The 22811-nt window shown below is 34.8% G+C and overlaps 1 protein-coding gene across 6 annotated transcripts in view; it reads right to left on the bottom strand.

The window, feature by feature from the left end:
• The window catches only part of ZNF236 (zinc finger protein 236), a 226146-nt gene that overhangs the window by 26746 nt on the left and 176589 nt on the right, over window positions 1-22811 (bottom strand). For all 6 annotated transcript variants that reach the window (XR_004230997.1, XM_031946721.1, XM_031946717.1 and 3 more), the window contains one exon: window positions 1737-1868. Coding sequence is in view for 5 of the 6 variants with exons in the window: in XM_031946721.1 (XP_031802581.1) it covers window positions 1737-1868 (132 nt within the window). In the remaining variant the exon portion in view is untranslated. The remainder of the gene's footprint in view (window positions 1-1736; window positions 1869-22811) is intronic.

Raw genomic sequence — 22811 nt, 5'->3', positions numbered from 1 at the left:
GGAGCTAAGTTCAAGGGAAGGAATTAACATTTAGGAACATCAGGAAAGGTTTCTTTTAGAAGGAGAGATTTAAGCTGAGATTTGAAGAAAATCAGGGAAGCCAGGAGGTAAAAAGGAGTAAAGAGAGAATTTGAGGTTTAGGGAACAAAAAGACATGTAGTTAGGAAATGAAACACTCTGAAAGAGGAATAGAAAGAAAGCTGAAATTAAAGGATCATAGAATAACTAAAGGGGAGTAAAATGAAGTAAAAGACTAGAAAAGTAGGAAAGGGAAGAAAGAGCCAGGATCTCATTACTGAGCATATACCCCAGAAGCTCAAAGACAGATAGTCCTCCTATCCATATCAGCTTTTCTTTTTTTTTTCTTTCTTTCTTTCTTTTTTTTTAAATAAAAGCCCCAAGCTGGAAACACTCGGAACCCATTATCTGGGGAAAAGCTAAATAAAAATGTAAAAAGAGAATACTATCAATCTTTTTTGCTTCAATAAACACCTTCTTAATCCCTCCCCACTGCCCTTCCTACCTCAACTGCTTTACCCTGAGAATTGCATATTTTGCTTTTCAAAAAGTAAGAGCTCTCTCTTCTCTCATCTCACACAACTCAGATGCCTACTACTACCTTTTCCTTTACTTTAGCCTCACATTAAGTGAGGGCTCTTCTTTTTACCAACGTAACTCCCTCCCTCCCATATTTACAAATGACTCCTAATGTTCTCTAGCTGATTGCCTCCTGCCATCCTTACTATATTTCACTGACCCTCAATCTTGTCCTCTCTATTGGGCATTTCTGTACTGCCTACAAATATCTACATCTCTCTCATATTAAAAAAACAAACAAACCCACAAAACCCTCACTTGATCCATCCATTCTCCACTAGCTTCATTTCCTCCTTTTTGAGGCCAAACTCAAGAAGGTAGTCTACAATCAGTGTCTCTACTTACCACCTTTCTTTTCACTCTTAACTCTTTGCATTCTGAATTCTGACCTCATCATTCAACTGAAGTTGCTCACTTTGGTTACCAATGTCTTAAGAAAGTTATAAAGTTACTTAACTGCCAAATCAAATGGCCTTTTCTCGGTCTTCATCCTTTTCAACCACTTTGCCACTTTTAACACTGTCTGAATTGATTTCCCTGCTAAGGTCTTTCCTCACTCTACTGTATCCTGAACTCAACTGTTAAAATGATCTTCCTGAAGGCCAACATCTGTCAATATCATCATCCTAGTCAACAAATTATTACCAGGATCAAATATAAAATCCTTTTGTTTGACTTTTAAAGTCCTCCCCAACCTGGCTCATTCCTATATTTCAAGTTTCCTTACCTCTTCCTCTCCTTCATATAGTCTACAATCCAATGACAATGTCCTTATCTTTGTTGTTCCTCACAAAATACACTTCATTTTCTGACTGCATTTTCACTGGCTATTCCTCATGCTTGGAACTCTCTTGTTGCATCTCTATCTCCTGGCTTCCTTCAAATCACATTAATATCCTACTTTCTGCCAGATGCCTTTCCCATTCTTTATTAATCTGAATGTCTTTCCTCTGAGATGATCTACAATTTATCCTGTATATATTTTGTTTGGACACAAATGTTTGCATGTTCTCAGCCCCATTAGACTGAGTTCATTGAGAGCTTTAGCAAGCACTTAATAGTTATTAACTGACTTTAATTCTACTGAATCTAAAGCATTTAGAAATCTAAGAATTGTCAAACATAATAGCATGCTGTACCTGATAGGTAAGTTCATCAGAATTGCCTGAAGTTGAATGTGGTGTGTGGCTCACTAGTATTACTTGCTGCGACCCTGACCCACCTTGGCCAGCAAGAGAGGAATCCGTGAGTAGAGCTGGGAACTGTTGAGCCTAAAGAAAGAAAAAATATGATTGCATTAACTGCATGATTATCACAGTAAACAAGAGTTTTTAAGATATCATTCACATTAAAGATGAAACATATTTTGAGAATCATATCACAGTTCTAGAGCTGGAAGAGATAATGTAAGTCATCTAGTACACCATCTTATTTTACAGAGAAGAAAATGGAGACCCAGAGAGGCTTATAATTTTGCTTTAAAAAATTAAGCTGATAACATTACTTTACAAAAGGGTAAATTGTTACAAGATGGAAGTAACATTAATTATAAAAAACATAGCTGATCAAATGGAGTAAAAATCAATTAATATATCTCAAAATGATGTTACACTGTGTAATTTAAGTCCCAGAACTTGTAATGTCCTAGACTCAAGGTCACTTTTATTTTGTAAAGTAGGGAAGTGGGAATGAAAAGTGGTGCACTTAGGTTTAGAAAAAAGTTGGGAATGGGAATTAAGAAGTAATGAATACTTCAAAGAAATTAGAAAAATTAGAAAGAGAATTATAATTGTAATGTAAAATTAGGAACACACACAAAAAGATAGAATATCGATACACATTTCTAGTCTCTGATGTGGAAGAAATAGTTATTTAATTAAGAAGTATTATTTCTTATATAAAACTTAAAAGTGAAATGAAGGAGAATACTACATGAACACAGAAATAAGAGTGTTGAATAGAACATTAAACTTTAATTCAGGAAGGCCTGGATTCAACTCCTGATTCACATAATTAAGAAGTATGACACCATGGAATTCACTTAACTAGTCTAAACAGAGTAGGACTAATACTACAAATAAATAGTGGTAATAACAATAGTACTTAACCCCATTATAGTAAAGAAAGTTACAGGCAAGAAAAGAAAAAAAAGAAAACAAAACAAAACAAAAGAAAGTTACAGGCAAATACTTGAATAGCACCAGTTATTTTCTAATTCTTGACAAATATCCATTTAAAAGTTTAATTTCATCCTAATAAAGCTAGAACATTTGGTGAAAATGTGCAATGCAGTACATGTAACTTTCCATCAAGTTTACTACACAGACAGAATAAATACATTGCTAAATAACATGCAATAATTTGTCTTATTTAAAAAAAAAATGAATAGTACTTTCCTTTAATTTCTTATAGACCTATACCATGCTTAATCAAGGCCAATGACCTTTCATGCTTCTAAGAGTTTACCTCTCCTAATCTCCCAGTCTTTACTTCATGGTCTAAGAACAGTAATCAACACCACCAGCGTTTCAGGAAACAGTGTCAACTACTTACTGGCTTGCTTCATTGTCTGTTACTTTTTCTAACCAGAATCCCTTTCTTTCCCCCTACCAAAAGCACTCTTCTTAAGAGCAGACACTATTTTCTATTTGCATCTCCAGCAATGAGTACAATACCTATTAGTCAACAAGTGTTTACTAAGCGTTCACTCACTATGTACATTTTCACTGAATATGTATCCTTCATGCCTAGAACTATTTCCTTCTTCATCTTCCCCTTCCTTGCTTCTTTTAAAGGCGATATTCCATTTATCCTGCATATATCATTTGGACACTTTTATTTGAATACAGCCTTCCTCAGTGGATTGTAAACTTCTTACTTTTAATATTATATTTCTGTTGTTGAAATCCTCCATAAGGTACTACTCATAATGATGTCAGTCAATAAACACTTATGAAGTATCTACTGTGTAACTGGCATTATGCCAAAGGCAGTCGATACAAAGAAAGGCAAAAAAAACCAAATTACTATCAAGGAGTCTATAATCTAATGGGGGAGACAGCAAGTAAATGACTACTTATAAAAAAGATATATACATGATCAACAGAAGATAAATAACAGTGGGAAAGCACTAGCATTAAGCTGCAACTTTAGGGAAGCCAGGAAAGAAAGGGTAAGAATTCTAGGCATGGTGGACAGTTAAGGAAAATGCCATTCTTGGAATGGAGGCAATCCTATGTCAGTGAAATCAAGTTTTAGCAGGTACTATCTATGCTGAAAGTGTTGGGGTATGTCCCTAGTAATATACACAATTTGTTTATTAAGGATCATTCTTAATATTTTAGAAAGGCATGTCACCAACAGGCTTACCAACTGATAATGAATATTTTTGAACATGGCCAACCATGAGATAAATGTAAAAAATGGCCTTTGGTATTGTATATCTCCCTTATGCTTCTGAGGTAATGGTGGCGTGAAAGGGGGTAGAAGATGTCAAGAATCACACTGTTTTTAGGCCACTAATAAACTTTAATACACCACTACCATTCTGAAATTTCTACCATTGATCATCTTCTCCTCCTTGATTCTCTTCCCTAGAGCTGGACTGTCATTCGCCTTTCTTTTTTTTTTTTTTTTAAATTCCTAGCATTTAGCAGGCAACTAACTGACTGGTTGATTTGTCTATTGGTAATCTAAATAGAACACTTTTGTTCAATGACCAATGAAGAATCATACTACTAAGGGAATTGAATCCTTGCAATAAATGAAGCTGGAAGAAAAGATGTTACAATTAAATGGAAAAAGGCTTGCTCACAAATAGTCCTTGAAGAGACAAAGGAAGAAGTTAGCAAATTGGTCTATTATATATCTAAAAGAAATAAGAAACACTATTTCATGAAATATTTGGCCACCAAGTATTATGATATTAATGAAAAACATTTGCAAAAAGTCCATAATAACAGTAACTATAACTTATGTTATCTACTCCTAAGAATTAAGATGACTAGATTTTAAAAATTTGAACGACATATAACTGAAATCAGTTTACTCAACTATTTAAATAAGTAAATGAAAATTTAAAAGTAGAAAGGGGCAAAAGAAATAATATCAAACAAGTTTAAGCAATTTAAATTAATTAGAAGAGAACAAAAAAGAATAAAAAGTAGTTAAGTCAGCAATTATGATGAGATGACTACCAAAAACAACACCAGATTACACTAAAAATAAAGACAGTAGAATTTTGTATTCTTTATATATTTCAATTAATTGTGTGATGACATGGATGTCTATTATGGAATATTATTTGTGAAAGTCTGATTGTTTCTTTATAACGTATATAGTTTATTTTCACAAAAAATTTTTTTATAAAAATGTCATGTAGATGAGAAAGAAGATTTGAGTTGTTAGTTACTTTTTGATTAAAATAAAAGTGAAAAAATCTTTCACAACTAATATACCTTCTCCTTCAAACAATGTGCCCCAAATCCTCCCTACTAAAGTACAGACCTTTTTACATATACAACTGGCCTATCCCAGATGCCTTTTTCTTCTTTGTTTGAGTGCCATTACTTCTTACTTAGCAAGTACAGCTAGAATTGTGATACATTAAGAGCCCAAATGTGGTGACTATCGTCCTTGATGACAAAAAGATTGCTCAATTCCAGGGCTACTTAAATTTTTCCCATTCATAACCCCCTTTTCATGTCAATATTTTTTACATGTCCCCCAGCATATAGATACATTAAATGGATATATAAATCAACCACTTCATAAAGAAATTTATTTTTAAAAAATTCTTTGGAACACATATAATTTTACCATTTATTAAAGATGAAAGCAAATTTGCATACTAATGTGATATGAGCGCTTGTCTGTTTTTGCATAAAGAATTAAATCTTGGTGGAATATTTGTTTGAGAACTGTTTGAGAAAGGACTTCTGTGTCTTGTACTGTATCCTGCCAGGTGATCTTCAGAATCTTCCTGAGACAATTCAAATGGAACTGCTGGCTGATAGAGGACCTGTGTTTTCTTGGTGTTAGTTGTTAGGCCAAAATTAGCACAAACTGCAGAGGATCAATCTATATTTAATAAATGCAAGTGAATCAACTGAATAAATAAAAACAAAACCAAGAGAGTTCCTTTTGTGAAATTCTGGGTTCTTCAATTGATGCTTTTCTTCCTACATTGTAGCTCATTTCTAATGTAATCTTTACTGTTGCCAATTTTTTTTACAACCCCCACATTCAGTTATATGACCCCATAGAGTTGGGTTATATTCTGATAGAAAGTACATTGTTTTAGAGCAGGAATTATTTCAATTTAGTCTTTGCATTCCTAATGTCTAACAGAGTGCTGCCACATAGTAGGCATTTAATTTAATCTTGACTGAGCAGCTATACAATTCTTGACAAGGTTTTCCTGTTGGGTAGGTTTTGGGTTTTTTGGTCTGCTGTCCTCCAAATGGTTTCATTTTAAAATGTACTCAGGATGAGTATGTTTCCATGGGTTTTTCAACAAACTTTGCTTTCGACTTTTTTTTCCTTCCACTGGGCTTATTTATGAGGCAATCTTGATCATAAACTCTCATGATTCACAGACCATAAGCTCAAGCAGTGGGAGGTTGATGAGTTGAAGCTAGCTTTCAGCTTGTCATCACCTGTTTTTAAGTCCGTCTCCTTTCCTCCCTCCCCCCCACCATTTGATGCCCATAGAATTCTGCTTGACAAGGATTTCAATACTTCATTTGATTAAATATGTAATAGGATATATACATGAAAAAGAGCACTCATAAGGACAAACTATCTCGATATCCTGTAACACTGACCTCCACAATGTTCTGCACACAAAGTACTCATCTCCAGACTCTGGACATGTAATGACTACATCTTTTTTTTTTTTTCATCAAATATTCTCTTCTATAGGAAGCCTTCCTTGATTTTTCCCAGGTCTTTCTTATCTCCCATTTATGCTTCATATAGCTTTTTTGGACCTAAGTAGACATTGTCTAGATCTTCTCATATTCTCACTCATTCATTCATATTCATATTCTCTCTCTCTCTCTCTCTCTCTCCCTCTCTCCCCCTAAACCTCAGTTGCTTCTAAGGGTTTTTATTATCTTCAAGTATATACCTCCCAGATCTCATCCCTTTATTCTCCTGGCTACCATATATTTTAAAGTGCAGATTAGGGATCTCAAACTTACCATGTCCATAACAGAACCTTTTCTCCCTGATTGATTTCATTCCAAACTTCAAAAGAACTACCATCTTTACAATCACCAAAATTTGTACCCTTTTCGAGTCATACTGAATTGTTAAATCTTTTCTTCTCTTTCTCTATTCTTTCTATTCATAAGCCCTCACGCTTTTCACATCTTTATCACCTCTTGCCTGGATTCCTAAAATAGCTATGTGATTATTGTCCATGACCCAGATCTGTTTTCTGTAAACCCCAACACGATCAAAGTGATTTTTGTAAAGAAGAGATCTGATCATGTTATTTATTCAAGCCTCAGTGGTTCCCTAATAGTGGTAGGATGAAATACAAACTTCTCTATTTATAATGTAAAATTTTAAAATCTTGCTCCAATCCACTTTTCCAGGCTTACTTCCCATCACAATCTATAGTCTATTCAAAAGCCTTCTTACAATTCTTTACACATGATACTACATCTGTTTCCCTGGCCTTGATTGCATTCCCTTTTTATTCTAATTCTTAGAATCTTTCAAAGCTTAGTTCAAATTCTACTTTTTCCATAAAGCTTTTTCTGAACCTTGCCTGGCAGCTAGTTCTTTCCTCAAATTACCTTATATTTATTTTGTATATACTTACATAGACATACTTATAGGTTCATGTTGTATCTCTTAGTAAGAATGTAAGCTTCTTTGAGGGCAGGGATTGTTTCATTTTTTTGTATGCCCAATGTGTAGCAAACATGGTGCCTGCTATGGCTGGTAGTTGTCCTTTGTTCTCAAAGAGAACCAAAATAACATCACTACGTTAGAGTTGAGTTACAACGTATTTGACTGTGGCTGATCAGACCAATATGAGCTTGGAATGCTCATACAGGGAAAAATAGTCTTTATAAACATTTGCCTCTCACTTTGTGTATCTCACATTTCTTCTGAGCTCATAAGAGCACAGAACTTCTTATGAGAGCATGCCATGCTGGATGGTCTTGTGCCAATTTCTCCCATGTTATACCAATCAATTCTAAAGTCCTTAAGAGAGACCTTGAGAATGTCCTGGTATCACTTTTTCTGATCACCTTGTAAGTGTTTGTTTACCATGTGAGAATTCTCTATAAAACTTTGGCAAGTGTACATTTGACCTTCAAACAATGTGGCCAGCCCAATGGAATTGTTTGAGAAAGGACTTCTGTGTCTTGTACTGTATCCTGCCAGGTGATCTTCAGAATCTTCCTGAGACAATTCAAATGAAACTGCTGGCTGATAGAGGACCTGTGTTTTCTTGTTGTTAGTTGTTAGGCCAAAATTAGCACAAACAGCAGAGGATCAATCTATACTTAATAAATACAAGTGAATCAACTGAATAAACAAACACAAAACCGAGAGTTCCTTTTGTGAAATTCTGGGTTCTTCAATTGATGTTTTTCTTCCTACACTGTAGCTCATTTCTAATGTAATTGATTTAGTGGATGAGCTTGGAAACTTTTCTTCCTCATTTATCTAATGTTTAAAGGCTTTCTGATTAGATTTGTAAGACTTTACGCAAATATATTTTTCTTAGTTCTTGCTTACTGAAACAACTGCCAGGTCAAGAGCATGACATTCCTATCTTTTAGTAATCACTACAGAAATACAAATCCATTCATATGTACTATCTTTAAAAATAGCTGATTACTTCCAAAGTCTGTTTTTCAATTTTGATTTTTTTTGCCTTCGAAAACCAATGGTTTGAAAATAACTTTTGTGGTCCTATTTCTTGTCCAAGACTTTAATCTTTAGTAATGCTTCAAGATTCCTTCAGGAAATATCATGTCTGCCCATATAACTCATTATGAGTGGATAACAGTCAAACATTTTGACAATTTTTGAAAGATTATCATTTCCTGGATACAAATGTCCTAAGACAACAGAATTTCCTACTGTTACAACTTTAGTAAAAAGCTTCTGGAAGGGAAATGTCAGTTATCACTACTTATTTTTTCTTCTTCTGACAGTAACCATAGATCTACACCATTATTATTTTTTCCTCAAAAAGAGCAATAAATTAGTTTCTTATATTCAGTATTAGAGATTCTTCTTCCCCCCCTGCCTCGTCCAGTTTTTTGACATGACTCGGGATTCCTTTCTACCTTTCCAAAATCTTTTTCTTCTTGATTTTCATCAGATGAAGTAGTTCTCTTTTTATTTTTATTTTTGCACAATCAGTTATCTTTACTTAGCTGAATGAAAAATACTGATTACAAACCAAATTAAAACCTGACTCTGAACCAGAAAAATGTCACTGTGCAGGAAGCCCTATAGGTAGTCCCAAAATACTCAATGAAAGAGCATACTGCACTCCAAAGTGCTGCTTGCTGATGACCACGATACCATAGTAAAGTCATTCAGGAAACCCAACTTGAGCTATGAATTCAGCTGCTGCAGGGGGTGCCCACAGTAGTTTGACAGCTGCATCTTTCAGGTTTTTTTCCCCTTGTTGTTCTTAAAGTATATTTCACAGCCTGCAATATTCTATATAGTAGGAAGGCACTTACTGAGTCTTTTTAAAGCTTCTTTTAGAAGGGAAATAAACCTGTGTATAATTTGAGCATAAAGCACAGACACCTGACTGCAGAACAACTACAAACGGAACATATTCATTAGAGGTCTCTGTAAAACTGTTATTCATGTTTTCTAAAAGATTTGAGATTTCAATCTTTGTCTTTTTTTGCTAGTAGCTCCCCTATGTAATTATTGTAAAAAACTGCTTGTGGATGACTTGAACTGAAGGTTATAACTCTATTCTTTAGTATCTATAAACAGTATGGCAGTCTATTTAGCATTTCAATACCTTGAGAGACACATACTTAATTTTCTTTCCCTTACCTAGTCTTTATTTCACCTTTTTCGTGGGATTCTTTTTTTGTTTCAGAACAAGTCTTTTCTTATTTTGCTCTTCTCCTCGCCCTTGGATTCTTCTACTTGAGCCCCTTTATTCCTCAAAATTCTCATCAATAACCCCCAAATTTCTCCTTCCCAAATCCAGTATCTGACTCACTTTATACTTTTAGAGGCTTCCAAATCATCATCACAATTCCTTCTTCTTCAGCCTAACTCTTGATCTTTCTCCTTTGCTCTTTTTCCCCTCCATTCTTTTTTCATTTGGAGACTAAAAACACTTTAATTACTAAGTGGTGAAATGATTAGAGCACTTCTCTTTGAAGGGCCGAGTTAGAATTCTGCCTCAACTATGTAATTATCCATTAAGTAATTAAATATTTCTTGGGGAAAATAACAGCATCCTTCATCAGGGTTCTTGTCAGAATCAAATGAGAACACACATAAAGTTCTTTGTAAATCTATATAATGTTAGCTATTGTTACATACAGTAATAGACTTTAAAGTGTTACACATTTATATTATCAGATTTAATCTTTACACACTATGGAAGATTTCATAGGGTTTGGCAGCTGGGTCCTGTTATAGATACAGGAGTCATTGTCATGGCCTCATAGAGGTTTACTATTCTGTTGAACTGTCTTTCTTTTCTCTACTCTTTTCTAAGCCAGGAGGTCTAGGTCAGAGTATAAAAATAGTCTTTCCCTGGGAAAATATTTTTACAGTCAAAGGTTCTGATAAAGGTCTCATTTCCAAAATATATAGAGAATTAACTCTAATTTATAAAAAATCAAGCCATTCTCCAATTGAAAAATGGTCAGAGGATATGAACAGACAATTCTCAGATGAAGAAATCGAAACTATTTCTAGTCATATGAAAAGATGCTCCAAGTCATTATTAATCAGAGAAATGCAAATTAAGACAACTCTAAGATACCACTACACACCTGTCAGATTGGCTAAGATGACAGGAAAAAATAATGATGATTGTTGGAGGGGATGCGGGAAAACTGGGACATTGATGCATTGTTGGTGGAGTTGTGAACGAATCCAACCATTCTGGAGAGTAGTTTGGAACTATGCTCAAAAAGTTATCAAACTGTGCATACTCTTTGATCCAGCAGTGTTACTACTGGGATTATATCCCAAAAGAGATTATAAAGAAGGGAAAGGGACCTGTATGTGCACGAATGTTTGTGGCAGCCCTTTTTGTAGTGGCTAGAAACTGGAAACTGAATGGATGTCCATCAGTTGGAGAATGGCTGAATAAATTGTGGTATATGAATATTATGGAATATTACTGTTCTGTAAGAAATGACCAACAGGATGATTTCAGAAAGGCCTGGAGAGACTTACACGAACTGATGCTGAGTGAAATGAGCAGGACCAGGAGATCATTATATACTTCAACAACAATACTATATGATGACCAGTTCTGATGGACCTGGCCATCCTCAGCAACGAGATCAACCAAATCATTTCTAATGGAGCAGTAATGAACTGAACTAGCTATGCCCAGAAAAAGAACTCTGGGAGATGACTAAAAACCATTACATTGAATTCCCAATCCCTATATTTATGCACACCTGCATTTTTGATTTCCTTCACAAGCTAATTGTACAATATTTCAGAGTCTGATTCTTTTTGTACAGCAAAATAACGTTTTGGTCATGTATACTTATTGTGTATCTAATATATTTTAATGTATTTAACATCTACTGGTCATCCTGCCATCTAGGGGAGGGGGTGGGGGGGTAAGAGGTGAAAAATTGGAACAAGAGGTTTGGCAATTGTTAATGCTGTAAAGTTACCCATGCATATAACCTGTAAATAAAAGGCTATTAAATAAAAATTTAAAAAAAAAAAAAGAATTCTATTAGGCTTATAGCATTAATAAAATGGATTGATAACATTTTATTGTTACATTACCTTCATTTCTAAATATATTATTTATCCTTTTCTAACAAGAAAACATTTCTTTTAATAAAAAATGAAAACTATATAATAAAAGCAGTTCAATAAAACTAATCTTTGCAGCAAAAAAAAAAAAAATTAAAAAAATTGAAAAAATAAAAATAGTCTTTCCTAGTTTTTTCTTCCCAGAACATGTAAGTAAAGTAAGCTGAGTGTAACTTTAATTCACAGCATATTTAAATCCATAGTAATTCAAAAATACAACTTTTGTAGGATTAAGAAAGCCTGAGACTAGCTTCAATTTAAGCAAATGTTCTCTGCAAAGCTCTGTTAGATTTGTAGGTAATGCTAATGACATGGGGCCCATCTTCATGAGACTTAAGAATTATTAGGAAAATAAGATAAGTGTATCAGAAGATCATAAATCAATATATGAGTACAATAAGAGAGTTGCTGTACAAATAAAATGACAGAAAAGACTGGGAGCACAGATACCTTCCATCTTACTGACAAATTAGTTGCATATGAGTTTGGCCTAGGTAGAATTTTAAGAGAGGCACAGCACAAACAAATAGCAAGATGCAAAGGCACACAGCATAAGGGTAAAACAAAGATTCAGACCACACTGTAGAAAACAAGACTAAAGAGGTTGGACTTTATTTTATGGACAACAGAATGTAACAGGATAATAATTGTGCTTTAGGGAGATTGTGTGGCAAGAGTAAGGAGGGTTGCTGGAATAGGAAGAGTACAGATGTGGGAAATCCATTTAAAAGACTACTGTTATAGTTCAGAAAACAGATAATGAAAATCTGAATGACAGTTGTGAAAGAAACAATAATAAGAATCTACTGAGGTAAGGTCCTAAGAGCTAGTACTCTATAAGACTTAGAGATGAATGAAAAATATAGAAAGAAATCAAAGATGATTTCAGAGTTTCACACCTGGATTATTTGTAGCAAAATCAATAAGAGAAGTTGGTTTGTATGAAGGTTATTTTGGGAGACTGGACTGAGATCATGAACATAAGGTGCAAGGCATCTCAGAGAAATTGGCAATTGGCAAACTCACTGCCCAAACTAGATTAATATGCAGTTAGAAAACGTTTACCAAAATAAATAAAGACACAACATAGATGTTAATTTGTGGTTTCCTAAGTCAATATGCAATTCAAATAGATGTGCAATGAATACTGTTATTGTTTGTCCATCCTTTTCAAAGAGAATCGATGACATCACAGGGGGATATCAGTCTTGATTCCTGAGTGAACTGGACTTAAATAAAGTTGAGATGCACAAAGCTGTAAGCTTTATTCTCTTTTCCAGAGTCTTTGGCGTCTAGGGGCAAGACAAAAGTCAAGGCAACTAGACAAAAAGAATCAGAAAAAACACATGGCTGATGTCAGGACATTCACACTGAATGTGATCTTCTAACACCAGGGGTCCTCAAACTTTTTAAATAGGGGACCAGTTCACTGTCCCTCAGACTGTTAGAGGGCCAGACTATAGTAAAAACAAAAACTTTGTTTTGTGGGTCTTTGAATAAAGAAACTTCATAGTCCTGGGTGAGGGGGATAAATGTCCTCAGCTGCTGCATCTGGCCCACGGGCCATAGTTTGAGGACCCCTGTTCTAACACTGTAAGTACAGGGGACAGTCAATGCAATGTGTGAAGAACAGCAAGTGGCCCAGTGTTATGCCACAGTTCTCTTTTATTGTCCTGACTCAGTTTCCCTAATTATCCTGACCCAGTCCTGACTCAGTTTCTCTGCTTTTCAAAGCTAGTCCTGCAAAACCTCCCCTCTGTCTTTATCAGAATATTTGATAAGGATAAAAGATCTTATGTTGTAGAATATCAGAATGGCTCTCCCCATCCCAAGCTACCAGAATGTCAGATATCATCATATCAAGATGTCACCGCATCTTCAGTGGCTCACCCCACCCTATCAGAGTCCTGTACCCGCTCTCAGCACCCTGACTCCGCCCCTGCCTCAATCTATGCCTTGAGTCTGAGCCATGTGTATATAGGTCAATGAGAACTCACATTGTTTGCTGAATTCTTGGAGACAATAGTCTCATTTAGCCTGGGGACCAAACCATGGATCCATTTGGTCCCAATAAATCTCTCCCATTTAATAAATTATTAAATACTCTCTAATCTTTATCTTGCCTCAATTTTTCCAGCATTACACCAGTTTATCCTAAGCATAAAGTGAATAAAGGGGAATAAAGCATAGAGCACTAAGAGCAAAGGAAAGGCTAAGTTATAAAGAGTTTTAAATGACATGAAGGACTTTTATATTTGATTCTATGGGTAAGAGGGAGCCCATAGGGCTTACTGAATAGGGGTGCCTTAAAATTTTATTTTGGCAGATGAGTAGAAGATAGAAATAGAATATAAGGCAGAGTCCAATTATAAGATTATAGTCCAGGTGAACAGTAATAATGAACTGAACTAGAATGGTGACTATTTTGAGAAAAGGACAAATATTTAAGAAATAGCACAGTGTACATCAAGGCTTGCAAAATAATCCTTAAACTAGTAAAGACTTTGCAAAATAAATCACAAAACAGTGAAAGGCATTTCTTTTTTAGCAAAAGAAAATTATATTTTTATATGATCATAGATCACAGAATCAGTGCTAAAAATAACTTTGTAGGTTTTTGAGCCCAATTTCCTTATTTTATAACGAGGAAACTAAGGTATAGAAATGCTCAGTGACTTGTTCAATGCCATATATATGATAACAAAGTCAGGATTTGAAAAGAAAGAAGAAAAAAAAAGCAAGGGGTTTACATTCTAACGGGAAAGATAACAAAAAAATAAACTATATATAGGATAGAAGAAAACAAAAGGAGGGCATTAGAATTCAAAAGGGTTGTGCAGACCTCCATTTCTAGACTTCATGGGGAACTTGAAGAGGTTAGATGAGGAGAAAATAAAATGCATTACAGTTTGAGCATGTTTTTAGTTTACAATGCCTATAAGACATCCATTTTGAGATATCTGAAATGTAATTTGCAAGACTAAGGAAAAAAAAAAAAAAGAGAAAACAAAATGTGCAAGACTAGAGGTCAGCATAGAATGGAGCAAAATAACTAGAGCTGAGAACCATCAATATAGAGAAGATAATAAAATCCATGGGAGCTGATGAGATCACCATGTAGTAAAAAGGGAGAAGATGACCTAAGTTCTAGAACCCTGAGGGAGCTCTACAGTTATAAGGTTATAATCTGAATGAGAATTAAGCAAGAGAGACTGAGGAGGAATGGTCAGTTAGATAGGAAAGGTGCCAGGAAAGAATAGCATATAGAAAACCTAGAAGGAAGAAACCATTCTTGTTGTTGTCATTTGTTCTTTGTACTTTAAGAGGACCATGACATAAGGAAGGGGATACTATGACATACAAGTAAACTAGATTGAAGTAAGGGAGGGGCTGTGTAACGTGACCTGCCTCACTTTCCACTCCAGCCAGCAGTGGGCAGAAACAGATCAAAATGAAATTACAGAAAAGAGAGTGGTCTACAGTGTCAAAGGCTGCAAGAGAGGTCAAGAAGAAAAAGGATTCAAGAGAGGCCATTGCCGAAATCCCTTGAAGGATATGTGATACAATGAGATTGCTTGAGCAGGTGAAACACTTAGTCTTGGTAGGAAGTAAGGCCACCGCATTATGTGAAAAGAGTTGCCATGGAGAGTGAGACAAGAAGTTGATAAAGGAGGCATATAACAGGACTGCCTTGAATAGCAAGGGCCCAGTTAAGGTATGACCATCTTTGTGTGTGGTTAAGATGGAGTATAAGATGATGTCACAGAAAGTGAGTAGACTGAGGAACTGAGTGGTTAGAGTATTTGAGGGAGAGTTAATGTTTGAATGGATAAATGTACTGTCATCCAACTTACATATCTTCATCTTAGCAAGAGGAACAACATAAATGACTTTTATCAGACACTTTTCTGAAAATTAGAGATCTTATATTTGTCATATTTCTACTAATCTATCTCTTCAAATGAGATTGTAAGATTATAGTTTGTCAAACACTACTCTTGATGAAGCAATTCTATCTTAGTTATCATGGCTAAGTCATTGTAAAGGAAAAAGCTGTGATCTGCATCACTGAAGCTTCACCAGTGTGAAATCAGAGAGCCTCAAAGCATTGAAATGTTTCCTATCTTTGTATGGTCTTGTCTCACCTTTGGTTGTTAAGAATTAATGAATAAGATATACTTGGATCCCATTTTTATGTCTATGGCAGGTCTATGTCCATACTAAGTCTTCATAAACCATCCTGTTAAGAAGGTGCTTTAGATTTGTTGCCAGGAATCAAATAAAAGTTTACAGACTAAAAATATGCAAGCTTTATCTTACCTTCTTCCATTCCCCTTTCTTTAAACTGAGAAATTGGGCAACATTTAAACTCCTCAAATCCTGTAACACTCTTTTGTTCTGCCATGACATAACATCTTTCAAAGATCAAAGGAACTTTGTATATCTTTGACTTTCCCCACCAGCTCAATCTATGTTTTTCCCCAAGGTTTGGGACTTCCCTCTTTGACTGTCTTCTTTCCAGTCGCAGCAAATTATCCACTCCAATAGCTTCAACTATAACCTCTATGCAGACAATTTCTAAATCTGTATTTCTAGCTCTTATTTGCTCTTTCATACTTCTGGACTGTTTCTACGTGGCAGCCCTACTGGCAGCTAAAATACAACATAACTGAAACCAACCTCATTATAGTCTTCCAATTCCATATTCAACCTTCCTTACCAGAATGATGTTTCTACTTCCATTCTATACTTTCTACACTTATTTATTGGGGGAAGAGGAAATCAGAGTAATAATTTCAGCACTACAGGGGGGATTCATTATAGAAACTTTACCAAAACACACTCTGTACTCTAACAGTATTTGACAGAATAAAAAAGTAAGAATTTTAGCAGTTTTTTCATGGTTATTATGTTAACACTTGTCAGAAGATGAACTGTCTTACAAGTTATTGATGACACAATGACATGAGTGCTAGGTATGTAGATTGTGCAGTCATCTTCATACAGATGATATTTATATAAGGGTTTTGTGTTGTGGATTTTATACCTCAAGTTAAGCAGAAAGCATTAGAAACTATACCTTATCCAAACTTTGTAGCTCCATCATCTAGTACAGGACTGCTTACAGCAAGAGTTTATTAAAGGTGTTAAATTTAAAAGTTGAATTTTACTTCTTTCCTTCCCCAATAAAATTCTAATCTAATACTTTATTGTGGTATGGAGGTGGCCCTGTATTCTCAAAGGATTTGATTATAGACAGTAAGATCCTCCAAATCCTGCCAATATAAAAAAGATTTCAAACAATGATGGGTAATGGGCTATTGTTCAATGATTGGCATGGGGAAGTTCGAGGAGGCTCATCACCAGGTTGACTGCAGGATGAATTTTTTTGGTCATTGCAGCTTTTGTAAGGCCAAAAAAGGATGTGATCTGCATCACTGAAGCAAGTGTTCACTGCAATGAAACTGAAGAATCTCCTGTCTTTCTGTGGTCTGGTCTCACCTTTGGGCCGTAAAAATTAATGAGCAAAATAAATTTAGATCCTCTACCTTTTTTATGTCTATGAGAGGTTTATATGCCTCCCCATAATAGAGAGGGTTTTGCCACTTTTTGGCAATTTGAGATGTTGCTTGTCTAATTTCTCTCTCTTTTTATAAAAGCTCTACAAGTAGTTTTTTGTTTGTTTTTTGCTGAGGCAATTGGGATTAAGTGACTTGCCCGGCATCACACAGCTAGGAAGTGTTAAGTGTCTGAGGCCGGATTTAAACTCAGATCCTCCTGATTTCAGGGCTGGTGCTCTCTATCCACTGCGCCACTTAGCTGCCCCCTATAAATAGTTTTAAATATTTAAGATTGGTAAAGAGTTTTAATGCTGGCCTTTAAGTTTTAACACTGTGTTCTGTGAGAGCAGATTTTATATGGCTTTGTATTTCTCAGAAATCAGTTACTAGCTAAGTATCTCAAAGAATATTTGTTAAATAGAATTAATGAATGAATAAATGAGTTAATATCTTATTGCTAAGCCAAAGTTTTCTTATGTCTGGTCATTTCAAATATGTCTAATACTTAGCAATAGCTGTTTTCTTTTTCAGTATCAGTGAAATAACTACAGAAGACTATTGTAAGGACAACTTAACATGATATAATTAGCTCTCTTTTGTTGTTTGTGTATTGTCGTACAGCCTACATATAGTACTATCTTGTTATTCTAGAAATAGTCCAAGGTAACAGACTTTTGCTTTACAAAGAAACATTCTTACCTATAAAGCTTCTTATTGCCTATTTGTGAACCAATCAACAAGTATTTATCAGGTTCTTACACTATGCCAGGTACTGCAAAGAAAGAATGAAGTAATCCCTGACCTAAAAAAGTTAATATATACTTACACATATATACTGTAAGTTTTTTAGGCATGGGGAACTCCTAAGAAAATGTCCAATATACAACAGCAATTTTCTTAAAATTTATGATCTTAAAGAGGTACTTTAAGCATTGAGAGGTTTAAGTGAATTATCCGAAGTCACAGCCTATGTTTCTTTATTTTTATTTTTTTTTTGCTAAGGAAACTGGGATTAAGTGACTTGTCCAGGGTATAAGCTAAGAAGTATTAAGTGTCTAAGACCAGATTTGAACTCAGGTCCTCCTGAGTTTAGGGCTGGTACTCACAGTCTCTGTTTCTGAGGTGAAATATGAACCCAGATCTTCCTACGCCCAAGGTCAACATTTTATCTACTATCTCAGACATATACACAGGAAAAATACCTAAATACTAATAATGGATTTTGAGGGCTTAAGGGAAAAGCAGTTGGACTATGAAGGAAAAATAATGGGTTATACATACTAAAAAGAGTTTCTGGGATAGGAAAGAATATATTCTATACACATCATTCCTCAATTGATAAATAGTCAAAGGATATAAATAGACAATTTTCAGCTGAAGATATTAAAGCCATTTCCAGTCATATAAAACATGTTCGAAATCACTATTGATCAGAGAAATTCAAATTAAGACAACTCTGAAGTCCTACTTCACAGTTCTAGATTGACTAAGAAGACAGGAAAAGATCATGATAAATGTTGGAAGAGATGTGGAAAAAGTAGACTACTAATACATTGTTGGTGAAGTTGTGAAATGATTCAACGATTCTAGAGAATCGTTTGGAATTGTGCCCAAAGGACTAAAACTGTATACAACGTTTGATCCAGAAGTTTCACTATTACATCTGTAACTCAGAGAGATAATAAAAAAGGGGAGAAGAGTCATATGTGCAAAAATGTGTGTAACACCTCTTTTTGTAATGGCAAGGAACTGAAACTTTAGTGAATGTTCATCAGTTGGGGAATGGCTGAGTAAGTTATGATTATAACAGAATATTATTTTTCTACAGAAATGATTTCAGAAAAGTCCAGAAACATTTACATTAACTGATGGTGAATGAAGTGAGAAGAAGACAATAACAAGAAGATTATGGGATTATGTGATGATCAACTGTGATGGACTTGGCTCTTCCCAACAATGCAGTAATTCAAGGCAATTCCAATAGACTTGTGATAGAAAATGCCAATTGAAATCTGAAGAGAACTATGAAGGCTGAATGTGGAACAAAGCATAGTATTTTCACTTTTTTTGTTTATTTTTCTCACTTTTTTTTCTCCCCAGCTTTTAGTCTGATTTTTCTTGCACAACATGACAAATATGGAAATATGTTTAAAAGGATTGCACATATTTAACCTGTATCAGATTGCTTGTTTTCTTGGGGAGGGGGTAATTAAGTAAGAGAAGGAAATAATTTAGAAAACAAAGTCTTAGAAAATTGAATGTTGAAAACTACCTTTATATGTATATAGAAAAATAAAAAGATCTACTCTGTTTTGGACTTAAAGTTAAGATACCTATAGGTCATTTGAAATTACCAATTGACTTTATTGAAACACCTTTCTCTCTATACTTCTGTTTTGTCTGTTACTTCTTCCATTATCAAAAAAAAGCAATTTTCTGTAGATGCCATGGTGCACAATCAGATCACTCCCTTTTTTCTAAGAATCAAACACATTATCAGGTTTATCAGGTTTCCTATTTCCTTCACTGTTTTTGTTTGATCTGGCTACTTGGATATCATATGATTGAGATCTAGAGGGGACCTCAGAGATGTAGCACAACCTAGTCCTTCAGCAAATGAAAAAAATGAACGTCAGAGTTAAAATAAGGAATAAATAACAGATTTCAAATTCAGGAGTTCCATGTCCAGATTATATCCTCACTCCATTATAGCATGTTATCGTTTTTTATAACCAAAGATATGTGTGTGTCAAATGCCAGCATAAACAGCACAGAGCCCCGGGGTTTTGCAGACTCCACATGGCAGAGCCAGCACCAGGAGTGAATCAGCACTGACCCAGCACAGCTGTGGTTGTTCAAAAACCTAAAGGCAGACCTTAACATAATTTTTAAAAAATGAGTTAAAAAGTAAAGAGGACTCTAAAAATTGACAGCTTTTATGGTGAAAGAGAAGAACAGATTTCAAACCCTGAGGAGACTAAAGGCACATTGTCTCCAGATGAAGCTCCAAAAGGTGCAATAGCCATCACACAAGGCTCTCCTAGAAGAACTTAAAAAGGATCTTAAAAGAGCTAGGAAAAAATGGAGAAAGGAAATGAAACCCTTGCAAGAGAGTTTGGTAAAGGCAATACAAAATAGACATAGTGAAATGGAAAAAACACATAACTCATTAAAAGATAGATTTGATAAACTGGAAAAAAAAGAAACTCACAGAAAAACAATTTTTGAAACAGAAAAGAAAATAACTCCTTAAAAAACAGAATTTGTGAAATGGAAAAAAATTCTATAGAACAATGCATTCAAAAATTCAATTGGACCAATATAAAAAGAAGTAAAAAAAAAAAAAAAAAGTAAATGAAGAAAATAATACACTAAAATTCAGAATTGAATAAATGGAAATGAATGACTCAATAAGGCAATAAGATTAGTCCAACAAAATCAAAAAAATGAAAAAATAGAAAAAATGTAAAATATCTAATGGGGAAAACAACCGACCTGGAAAATAGATCTAGGAGTGATAATCTAAGGATTATTGGACTCCCTGAAATATATGATGAAAAAAAGAGCCTAGACCCTATTTTTCAGGAAATCATCAAAGAGAACTGCCCAGATGTCACAGAATCAGAAGGTAAAATAGACACTGAAAGAATTCGTCAATCACTTACAGAAAGAGATCCCAAAATTAAAACTCCAGAACTTACCTCTTTAACTTCTTTCTTATGTATTTTATGGTTTGATTTATCTAGGTCTTAGAGTGCAAGATTGAGATCTCCTACTATTATTGTTTTGCTGTCTATTTCATCTTGCAGCTCTCTTAACTTCTCCTTTAGGAATTTAAATGCTACACCACTTGGTGCATATATGTGTAGTATTAATATTGCTTCACTGTCTAATGCTGCCCTTTGGCAAGCATTCCAGAACTATCAGACCAAGGAAAAAATACTACAAGCAGTTAGAAAAAAACAATTCATATACCAAGGAGCCACACAATAAGGATCACTTAGGAACTAGCAGCTTCCACATTAAAGTATCGAAGGGCCTGGAATCTGATATTCCGAAAGGCAAAGGAACTTGGTATGCAACCAATAATAACTTACCCAGACAATCTGAGCATTTTCTTTCAGGGAAGAAGATGGACATTCAATGAAATAGGTGAATTCCATTTATTTCTGACGAAAAAAAGCAGAGCTAAACAAAAAATCTGACCTCTAAATATAGGACTCAAGAGAAGCATAAAAAAGGTAAAAAGAACTCTTGGGAACTGTATTTCTTTTATGGGTATACATGGTTTATTATTATAACATTAAAAAGGATCTAGAGGTAGAAAGGAAATTGTATCAGAAAAAGAGGAAAAGTGGAGGTACCATACCCTGAAGAGGCAAAAGAAACCTATGATATCTGAGAGAAATAAGGGAAAGGGATGATCATAGTGTGAATCTTAGTCTCATCAAAACTGGGTCAAAGAGAAAATATTAGACATATTTGATTTAAAGAGAAACTTCTCCCACATCATTGAAAAGTGGGAGGGGAAAAGTGAAAAGGGAAGGGGTAGGATAAATAGAAAGGAATACAGAAATTGAAAGGGAAAGGTTTAAGAAAAGGGGAGGGACTCTAAGAGGGAAGGAGGGCTGTGTGAGGCAAGTGGTGCTCATAAATTTAATACAAGAGAGAGGAGTAAGGAGAAAAGGAAAGAAAAAAAGCATAATCTGGGGTTAACAAGATGGCAGGAAATACAGAATTAGTCATTTTAACCATAAATGTGAATGGAGGTAAACTCTCCCATAACGCAGAGGTGGATAGACCACTGGATTAAAAGGCAGAATCCTATAATATATTGTTTACAGGAAACACACTTGAAGCAGGGCAATACATACAGAGTAAAGGTAAAAGGTTGGAGCAGAATCTACTATGCTTCAGGTGAAGTCAAAAAAGCAGGGTTAGCCATCATGATCTCAGATGAAGCAAAAGCAAAAATTGATCAACTTAAAAGAGATAAGAAAGGTTATTATATCTTGCCAAAGGGCAGCATTAGACAATGAAGCAATATTAATACTACACATATATGCACCAAGTGGTGTAGCATTTAAATTCCTAAAGGAGAAGTTAAGAGAGCTGCAAGATGAAATAGACAGCAAAACAATAATAGTAGGAGATCTCAATCTTGCACTCTAAGACCTAGATAAATCAAACCATAAAATACATAAGAAAGAAGTTAAAGAGGTAAATACAACACTAGAAAAGTTAGTATGATAGATCTTTGGAGAAAACTAAATGGAGACAGAAAGGAGTATACTTTCTTCTCAGCAGTTCATGGAACCTATACAAAAAATGGCTACATATTAGAACATAAAGACTTCAAATTCAAAAGTAGAAAGACAGAAATAGTAAATGCATCCTTTTCAGATCACAATGAAATAAAAATTACACTCAATAAAAAAGCCAGGGGAAAATCGACCAAAAAGTAATTGGAAACTAAATAATCTCATCCTAAATAATGAATGGGTGAAACAGCAAATCAAAGACACAATAATTGCCCCCGGAGGAATGGCAAGAATGAGACAACATACCAAAATGTGTGGGATGCAGCTAAAGCAATAATAATGGGAAATTTTATATCTCTAGAGACTT

Source organism: Sarcophilus harrisii, chromosome 1, assembly GCF_902635505.1.
Source record: "Sarcophilus harrisii chromosome 1, mSarHar1.11, whole genome shotgun sequence".
NCBI lineage: Eukaryota > Metazoa > Chordata > Mammalia > Dasyuromorphia > Dasyuridae > Sarcophilus > Sarcophilus harrisii.
Note: the sequence above shows the minus strand (reverse complement) of the source record. Positions and strands in the feature narration are given on the sequence as shown.